The sequence below is a fragment of the Abrus precatorius genome, unplaced genomic scaffold (genome assembly GCF_003935025.1).
Source record: "Abrus precatorius isolate BTA unplaced genomic scaffold, Abrus_2018 Scaffold9, whole genome shotgun sequence".
Taxonomy (NCBI): domain Eukaryota; kingdom Viridiplantae; phylum Streptophyta; class Magnoliopsida; order Fabales; family Fabaceae; genus Abrus; species Abrus precatorius.
This window is the reverse complement of record NW_020874439.1, coordinates 911,526-922,274: the sequence shown is the minus strand read 5'-3', so window position 1 is coordinate 922,274 and position 10,749 is coordinate 911,526. Positions and strand designations below refer to the sequence as shown.

The 10,749-nt window shown below is 26.3% G+C and overlaps 1 protein-coding gene across 1 annotated transcript; it reads right to left on the bottom strand.

The window, feature by feature from the left end:
• Positions 1-3,075: 3,075 nt before the first annotated feature.
• Positions 3,076-10,305, bottom strand: LOC113849459 (glycine oxidase-like). The gene is made up of 10 exons (XM_027479378.1): positions 10,131-10,305; positions 9,315-9,464; positions 7,300-7,514; positions 7,080-7,150; positions 6,811-6,973; positions 5,773-5,944; positions 5,124-5,279; positions 4,914-5,002; positions 3,276-3,350; positions 3,076-3,168 (listed from the first exon to the last, which is right to left on the bottom strand). The coding sequence occupies exons 1-10, from the start codon at positions 10,303-10,305 to the stop codon at positions 3,076-3,078; spliced, it is 1,359 nt and encodes a 452-aa protein (XP_027335179.1).
• Between the last annotated feature and the right edge of the window lie 444 nt (positions 10,306-10,749).

The following is a 10,749-nucleotide window of genomic DNA, read 5'->3' as shown; positions in this document are numbered from 1 at the left end:
GCATGTAATACAAAGAATGAATTAGTAGCATAAATTAAAGGTATAGTAGGAACAAACTTAGTAGAAGTAGACGTAGAAGATTGATTAATAAAAAGATTAGGATTGTCTCAAAAATGAAATGTATGCTCATTAAATTTAATATGCCTAAATATATAAACTCTACTATTTTGAGCAAGACATAGATAACCTTTATGATATGAGTTGTATCCATTGAACATACAATTTAGATCAATATTAAATTTTATGTTTATTATAAGGACAAATGTAGGGATACAACACATCCAAAAACTCTAATGTCATTGTAATTAGGTGTTTGATAAATTAGTGTTTTTAGAGGACAACAATATTTTAACACATCTTGAAAGTCTATTTATAATATATACAATTTTTTAAAACACCACAAAAAAATTTGAGTTGCATAGAGGTATTAGTTAAAAGACATTCATCTTTGTAATATGCCTATGTTTTCTTTTAGTTAAATTATTATGTTCATATGTATATGGACAACTACATATATGTATTATACTATGATCACTAAGAATTTTGATAGAGATATATTTCCATTATCAAATTATAGCACCTTAATTTTATGTTCAAGTTAATTTTTAATGATGTTTTTAAAATGAATGAAACAATTTCATGTTTGTTATTTGTTGTGTAGTAAATAGATCTATATTATTTTGAATATGCATTTATAAAATAGAGGTAATATCTACTCTCATTCGTGGATTGGATATTTGTAAATCCCCATGTGTTTGAGTATATTAGTTGTAATAGTTGGCTGTATTTAAAATTAGAATTAATAAAGGGTGGATTATGAAACTTTTCTAAAATAACATATTTTGCTTATAGATAAAATGTCACTTTAATCAAATTGAATTCTACAATTTCTAAGAACATAAGAAGTGACTTTTGATTAAACGTATCTTAATCTAACTTGCCATTAGCAATACATAATCATTTTTATTCCTATGAAAAAAACAAAGTTATGCAAAAGAGGATTGTTTTAAGTAGATAAATGACTTTTACTTCTAGTAATAGCAAAAGAACAAGCAAAAGTGAAAAGATAAATGTGATCAAATGCATATAAGTCATTTCTAAGCCTCCATTCCAGAATAATTTGATGTGCTCCCTGATATTTAACATATCATTTATTAGCATAAAATTTAAAATAAACTTTGCATTCTCTTGTAAATTGAGACACACTTAGAGTAAATTCTTGAAAATATTAGGAACATGTAAAAGATTGTGTAGAAAATAAGGTTTTAGATTGTTAAGGGAAAAAAGAATGAGTTACCAATATGTTGTATATTGGATACTTTTCCATTAGCCATCTTTATATATATACCTCCATTGTATACAATTTTGCCAAACAAATTTGTAGGATTAAGTATGACATGATTGGTTGCTATAAGGTACACTTGCCCATGAATAGGATCAATTTTGGATATTATAATAGTAACTATACGGCTATACTCATTAGATAGCACATCAAAAATCACTTAAATATACTCAACATCATCAATAATTAAATCTACAATAGATAAGGTATTTGCAATCTTCTTGATTAAAAGTAAATAGTTGTTGATTCTATCAACTTTCTTAATTTTCTTTAGTTGTTGATGCAACTAACTTACTTCTACTTTGGTTGTAATTGCAAAGAAAATTTCAAGTTTTCTTTCAGATTTAAAAAAAATGTTCATACCTCACCATTCAATTGTGGAGATTAGGAGACATGGATGCTAGTAACCATGTCAAGATCAATTGGTTTTATTGTTCTTAATTTATGTAGTTATCACTTATTCTTGCTGCAACTTCATCTTCTTTGTTAAGATACTTTCTTGATTTTTTACCATATTTTATTTCAAAAATAAACCTTTGAAGTTTGAATACCTTGATTGTTTTTGAGTCTTATTGCTTTTATGTAAGAAAATTCTCATCGTTTAACTTGATGGATACATGTGTCAAAAAAGGTTACACAATAAATTGTGAAACTATTACTAAATTTGACTATTTTGATGGGTTGAGTTTTGATATCATAAAAGGTATATGAGTGAATGAGAATTTAGAGAATTAAGTTTTAAAAAAATAAAAAATATATCCAAATCATATACATACAATCAAGTTAGCATGCTAAATTATGTATAAATAAAGTATAATTTTTAGGCTTTACAATTGAATTAATTAACTAATAATTTAACTGACTTAATTACTAATTAAAGCTAACTATCATTTAATATTTTCTTTACAATTATACTAAAATTATTGTTTTTTCATATAATTTTGTAACTTGTTAAAATAATTAATACTTATAAATAAATTTAACAATATTTTTATCATTTAACTTATTTTATTAAATTATTTAACATAAATCAAACAAATATTTAAAATAAATCAAATAATTTATTTTATAAAATTAAAATATTTCTAAATAAATCAACATATTTAAATTAAATTAATATTTTCAAGATAGCAATAATGTTATTAAACATTTTAGGATTATGAGTTAAATATCTATATTCTAAAAAAAATTGTTTAAACAAAAAAAAATTATCATCTTATTTTACAATGTCATGTCAATAATGCTCATAAAATAAACTTTAGATTTATTTTAAATCTAAATATTTATTGCAAAAGAATAACAGATTAAAATTTAATTAAGATGATAATAATAATAATAATAATAACTCACATTTTATAATTATCGCACTTAAATAAATATATTCTAAAAAAATAATTTATTTTATCATTTTATTTTACTATAACATGAAAATATTATGATTTTGTATTTTCTTACTAAAATAATAATTTTTCTTATTTTTTAAAATAATTAATCCTCATTAACAATATTTTTATCATTTAACTTATTTTATTAAACCCTAAACCCAAAAATTTAATCAACATTATCATAAATTCAATAGTATAATTACACATTTTATGATTACCACTTAAATAACTATAATCTAAAAAAAATTGTTTAAACAAAACTATTTTATTATTTTATTCTACAACAACAGTACTATTAAAATGAAACATAATAACATATCTTTCTATTTTTATTTTTATCTTTAACTTTCACACTCCAAAGTTCCAAAACATAAAATCGCTACTTGTTTTTCTGTATGCACGAGGTGTGGTGTCTCCTCCTCTGTTTAAGAAAAGGAGTAACTACAAAGAGAAACTTAACCATTAACATAATACGATCAGAAATTATGAATAAGAATTCTAAGTGGCCATATGTCTACACATTTTAATCAATAACTCGATCGATGCACAGCAAAAGGAGCGCTATCAACTTTTGTTGGATGTCGTAACACCATATCAACTACCATTTCAGCAGTCCCCAGAGCCTGAAAATTTCTTCATAGTTAGAACACTTCTCTAAATGCTTATTCAAATTGCGTGCTGTGTACACAGTTAATGTGATAACAAATAAAGTTCTTTTCTATAATAATTATAACAACAACAACAAAATTCTACCTTCATCGCGTATATGTTACATCACTCTTTTTAAGTGAAATATATCTTATTTATTATTAAAATTAATTAATTTTTTAAAATTTATTGAATTTAAAAATATTTACATGAAATATCTTTAATTTTTATTCAAAAAATTTAATTTACTTTTATAATACCCATATAATTCATAAAAACACACATACATAAAGTGAGAAAGGGAGAGAAAGTTGATATTTATTAAGATAAAGTTAAATTTAAATATTTACATTGTTTAATAATTTTATATAATTTTTATGATTTTATATATATATATATATATATATATATATATATATATAATTTGGACATTTATAGGTGTGTTATACAAATTTTGATATTTACTTATATTTTAAAAAGTCTTACACAATGAAATAAAATAATAAGATAACATACTTATTCATTTTATTTTTTACGAAATTTTATAAAATTGATCTGCTTATAAAAAATTTTAAATCAATAATTAGATTTGTCAATCTTACATTTTATGAAAAGTTATTAAGAGATGTAAATGTCTAATATTTGGTATCAACATATCCTGACATATGTGTGTAAAAGCAAATTTTTATCTCTTTTTTGAAATTTAAAAATTGATGTCCATCAATTTTGACTATTATTTTTTTTTAACAATTTTATCTCTTTAATTATAACAATATAGTTAGATACTTTTTAAATATCATACATATAAATAGAGTGCTAATTCAAAAATTAAATACTCTTTGCTTATAAAAATATATTTATAGTTAGATACTCTTAATTAGATACTTTAACTTTTAGTTCTCATGAAAAATTAAGAAATTATTTTTTACTACATAATTATTTAAATGTTGTGATTGAATTTTTTTTTTAGAAACATAATTTAAAATATAACATGCATTAATTACATCATAATAAAAAAATATAGTATACATATGAAAATTATTTTATATTTAGTTTTTTTTATATAAGATAAGGAATAATTATTTAAACACTTTAAATATGATTTTCCTTCTAAATATTGCATTTAACACATTTTTATTTTACAGTTGTTAACATCAGTCTTTAAATATATAAAGATAGTAGTATCGTTTTTTCTAATAAAGATAGTAATATTTTATTGAAGAAAATAATATTCATTACATCTCTACATTATTAATATAATAAATATACTTTTTCAAAAAAAAAAAAAACTTAACATTTTTAGTTTCTCATCTCAAGGTAACATTTTTATTTATCTTATATAGCGAATCTCATAACAATTTTGAAAAATAAATATCATATATATCTTAATTAAAAATCTATTTTAAAAATTATTAATAAGAATTAAATTTTATTTTAATGTTAATTTATAATTTTTATTATCATAAATAAAATCATTTTTAATATTTATAAGAAAACTAATAATAATAATAATAAACACGAGTTTGTTGAGAACTCACCATTGAAAGGCCATTCCCTTCATGTCCAGCTGCAATGTACACATTTGACAAGCCAGGCACGGCTCCAATCATTGGCTTCCCATCAGGCACTGCAGAGTAAACATTATTCATCTCAAATATAATATCTTATCTTGTTTACATACATTTTGGAAACGTATCTAAAGTATAAATAGTTCAGCTGCATAAAATTGCAAAGAAAATTTGACTCACTGTAAGGTCTCAATCCTATTCTCACTTTTCTATTTGCACAATCTGAAAGGGAAAGCGTTTTCAATTTGGGAAAGAAATCGCCAATTCTCTTCCACATGTAAGTGACCACAGACTCGTCCAAATTGGTGTTGAACCCAACAAATTCACGGCTACTCCCTGTATAGTGTATATCACTTTTGCTTTTTGTTCACAATAACAAGCACACAAATGCTAACATTATAAAAACTGCGAAAATTGATCTATTTCCTGCATTTTTATTACTAGAAAGCTATTATGAAGGAAATAACAATAGTTATGTACTTCAAAACAATGCATGTCTGAACAATTTAATAATGAAAAAACAGCCACCACCCGCACTTGTGTGTTAGGAAATCCTTTTAAAAGACAACAAATTATTCGACATTAATAATAGCTAGAATTTCAAAAGCAAATCATGAAATTCCAGTTTTGACATATAGAGTGGCAATTTAAGGAGATGTTTGATTTCATAAAATATTTTCTAATAACACTGTACAAATATCTGAAAACAAAAGAGAAAGTGACAATTTAGTAATTAAAAATAAAAATAGAAAATGTTTTCTAAAACTATATATAGCTTCTAAGCCTCCCCATTGCATATATTTACGTAGGCCATGGAAAAGAAGCATACCAATGAGAAGATTCCCTGCTGCATCTACAGTTGCTGTCATCGAAACAGATAAGTTTCTATCATCATCAGACGATTCTAAGCCAGAAATTGTTGGATGGTCAAGATAAGCTGCCTCCATCAAGCCATGATTCAATTGAAGAAAATTGAAATTCTGAAGCACGAGTAGGTGACCCTTCACACCAAGTAGAAGAACGTATAAACATATATGGGAATCAATCATACATCAAAATAACTTGATAAGCTTAAATCATTCTACGTATTTTAAAGGAATTTAATCAAGAAATGACTGTTATATTTTCGTGTGCAAGTGGCCAGCAATAACAAACTAGCTTTGTTGTTCCTCCTTAAATAGGATGATCCCATATCAAGAATCCAAAGCACCTAAACCTTTTTCCATACAGCTCTCGCACTAGACTAGAATGCTCCCCCCAAAACCCATTCCTTGTGCAGATATAGGTTTGCACATCTTCTTGATTGCAAAAAACTGGCATCATAATCAACAAAAAATGCTCAAACTATACAGGTGTTTGCTTATTGATTGCAAACGTCAACTTAGATGGACTGGACCAAATTTATTTTCATATTTTATAAGGACAAAAATGGAAGCAGAAAAGCCAAAAAATAGTTACAAAATTGAAATCTAAAGTAAGGATAGGAGATTGGAATGAAAAGGATAGATTAGACAATAATGCTAAAACAATGTCACATTCCTTTACAGTTTCAAGCAAGAAATAAATGCAAGGAAATTTTGAGTCTTTTGAGCGAAATACTACGGTGTTGCTAAGCACATTCTCCAGTGATTCTAAAATTCTCCTTTCTTGTTAGAACTTGTTTTATGAGGAGGCTATGAGATTGAAACAGAAGATTTCCTTATCTTATAGCCAATGAAAATCCACAAACTGTCACAACTTACATAGTAAAATGTACTAGAGTGCATGGTAAATGACAGTATTTGGAAAAGCAGTGAAAGAATTCCTACTTCCTATATATGCAAGACTAGGTCAGTCCAAGACCCCAAGCTATATATTATAAACTCACCTTTCTAGGCCTTATTGGAACGTGTAATTCCATTCCCCAATTTCTAAACAACTCCTGTATCAAACAATCAGTCCAACAACCAGCTGCAACTATAACTGCCTTCTTGCTGTATAATGTATTCTTGGAAGTCTGAACAGCTTTGACCTCCCCATTGCTATCTGACCTGATCACAAAATGAAACAAAGCTTTAAATATCCACAAGATTTGTTTCCCAACCATCACTTTTAGTTTCATGGTTAGTGCAACAGAAAGAAGAAAAAAAATTATACCTGATGAAACATTTCACTGGGTCAGCATAAAATTCTCTATATCTTCCTTTTGATGCAAAATTCCTGTTAGCCTACACATCAACAATAAATTTGTGACTATATGTTTGCAGTCATATAGCAGAACTGTGGCAAGTCTTTAGTTCAAAGAAAAATGAAAATGGTATAATTATTTACAAGTTGCAAGTAAAGGATATGCAAAGAATGAACTAAGAACACAAACCTTTTCAATATATGCAACAGTACGATGAGCATCCAACTGGCAATCATCTGGTAGAAATGCAGCTGCACTGTCTTCGTCCACAAACAGATCAGGTTCTTGTTTAAGCAAATCATTGCTACAAAGGTACTTAGCTTTCAACCCTGCCTCACTAAGTTGTTTCACCCTCCTTTTTAGCATGTCTGACTCTGCACGAGTTCTACCAACTAGGAGGCTCCCTGTAGATAAATGCCACACAATAGTTTCGATCAATGGAGAGATGAGAGACATAAAATTTTCATGATCATTAATATGAGAGCCTCCTGCATATTACTTTGCATGACACTTGAGACTGAAAGTTCAGACATACCTTAATTGCTTCAAGATAATCCATATCAACCAATTAGCATCTCGTATTCAACATAATATGATCGCACATATAATAATATCAAACATGCTACTACCTATATAATTATATTATTATTGTTATTATGAATTCTTTTCAGTTTTTCCCATCAACCAATCAGTTGTTTAATTCTATATCAATTTTAAAAACTTAAAGTTGTCTAGCTTCTCACAAATCAACATAGCATTTCTCTTTCTATCTGTTTTTCTCTGACATAAAAAAAGTGCTTTCAGAAAATCATAAGATTTGTTGCATCATGGCACCAAAATATAGAAGCTAAAGATATGGAAAGGTGCAAGGCACACCATTTTTCGTTCCTCCCCACAGCAAGATAATCTTTGGGGTTGAAGAGGGAATGGCCTTGAACATGTCCCTTCAAAGGAAGCATGGAGCCATGTATGTAAGCATGCATGCTTTCAAACAAAAAGAAGACATCTAAACTAAAACTTCCTACAAAACTAAATATACTTTGTGTGTTTTTTGTTTGTGGAGCAGGGTTCGATATAATGTGATTGAGCAACTGCATATATACAATGGTAATTTATAATTATAATAACCAGAAACTTCGTTTTGCTCACCCAATTCCTACAATAAAGCATGTGCACTAGCACGGCTCAAGGATTTTCGGCCTAAAGCAAACTTAAACTAAAAAATGATGGCTTTTTTTCATTAATAAAATAATTTATTAAAATTATTAAAATTTTATTTAAAATTTATTTTTTAAACTTGATAAAAATTATATATAAAATTATCGTAATTAATTTTATTTAATATTTTTTTAATAAATAATAAGTTCAATCTGATTAATTTTCGTTAAGATATTATTAATGTCAGATAAAATTTTATTAATTTTAACTTTGACAAATTTTTTCAGCTGAAGTAATCGTTAATATTATTTCATAAATTATATATATATTTGAAAAAGAATTTATTCTTTTTCTTTAATTAAAAATTTCAATTAGTTTATATTTTTTAATTTCTTTTAAGATATTTAATTATAAAAATAAATTTAATCTATTAATATCTAAGAAAGTATGTAAAGATTTTTTAAGGTATAAATATTAATCCATGCATCGTTCAAAATAGAAATATATAGTGACACAATAATAAGAGATGAGATACAAAATAATTAAATATTAATTAATAACATTCAAATTAAATATCAAATCAAAGCAAATATTCAATAAGAACAAAGTAAAAAATTAGAAAAAAGAAGAAGATAAATATAACTACATAAAAGATTAAAAACTATTCAATTTCTTTTGTTATTTAACTATTCTTTTTTTAAAAATAAAAATAAAAAAATATTATTTATTGATTAAAAGTTACTGATTAAATATTATTTATAGTTATTATTTATTAGTTAAAAGTTACTATTTATTAAATATTATTTACAATACTAATAAAAAGTTAAGAGTAATTTAAATTATTTTAATTAAAAATTATTTTTAAGTATAATTTTAATTTTTTTTAAAAATATATATTAATATTAAAAATTTTCCGTTTTTTAGGACTTAAAGTCCTTGCTTTAGTTGCTTGGGCTTTAGGCCCCCTGATGTGCACTGAAGGCTCACAATTAAAAGATGCCGCTTCAAATTATCTGAGACATTGATATGAGATAGAGATATGATACCAGTTCTTTTCCAACCCAACTCCACCGCAGGATTCAACCCTTGCTCTTCTAGCCTTTCTGCCAGCTTCTTCCAAAGTTGAATGCTTCTCCATGTAAGATCCCATGAACCACTCCCAGGTGTTCTGTGTGTCATCCACAGATATCCCTGCCCTAGAACCACCTCAATTTCCAAAACAAAGGGGATGAGATCCTACAGTTAATCAAATGAAGCATAAAAATATACCTTTTTATTTTAGTTCTGAAATATAAAACAAAATGAACCACAAATCTCACACCTTAACTTGCCTACCCAAAACAGTAAAACTAAAAATCTAAAGACAGATCAATTTATCTTTTAATTTTAATAGTTTAACTAAGATTTAATAATCTATATTTATTACTCTTACTTCTACAATAATCATATTCTCAATTATAAATAAAATATAACATTATTCTTTAAACATGATTTTAAACATTCAATTCTAATAAATTTTTATCAAGAAAGATAATATTTATATTTTATAATAAAATAAATATTTTTTAATCAATACTTAGAGTATCTTTATCTTGAGATAAAAGAAGAGCTTTATAATTGTTTTTCCTTCAAATTCAAATTCGTGTGTGATTATGGTTTCGTTAGACTATTTCTTTTTCTATTGAGACTAAATTAAAAAAAATCATTAAAAAACTAAAAAAACAAGCAAGAAGAACAGTTTCGTATACTTATGTAAAGAGTAAAATGTGGAATTTTTGTTATATGGAACTAGCGAGACATAAAAGAATTTGAAGTTGAGAAAACAGAGTGGGGAAACAGAGAAAAAAGGGAGTGGTGCGTACCTGCACCAGTGGCACCAGAGCAGGGAACATCCTTGTCAACTATGGCGACTGAAAGGTCCGAAGCGAACAGAAAGTGGCGAGCAATGGTCAACCCAATGATGCCAGCCCCCACTATCACTACATCATACTCTTCACACGAAGAAGAAGAAGAAGAAGAAGAAGAAGAACTCGCCATCTCGTGAAAGAAAAGGTTCTTTCAACTCAACCTTCTGGTTAGTATTCGATTCTCCAAAATAGATTTTGCTTCTTCTTTTATTGAAAATTTATGGCATTGCATCTCCCTCAGTTCCACCGGGTTTTCTTATTTATTTTTTAAGCCTCGTTTGGCAAATAATAGACACGTCAATTGGTGTGAGATGATGCATCTCCGCACCACATGCACCTCACTTCATTGACTTTAAAAACTAATAGTGATAATTTTTTATTTTACTCTCTGCAATTTCATTATTAGCAGTTATTTTTATCAATTTTAAAAATTAAAAGAAGATAATCTTTCACACTGTTGCTGTATGATTTTAGTTTCAATTTACGCTATTATTAAGAGTAACTATGGGTGTCCTATTTGAGCTCCACTCTTTTATATTATTTACTTAATTTATTTTAAAATAAATATATCATT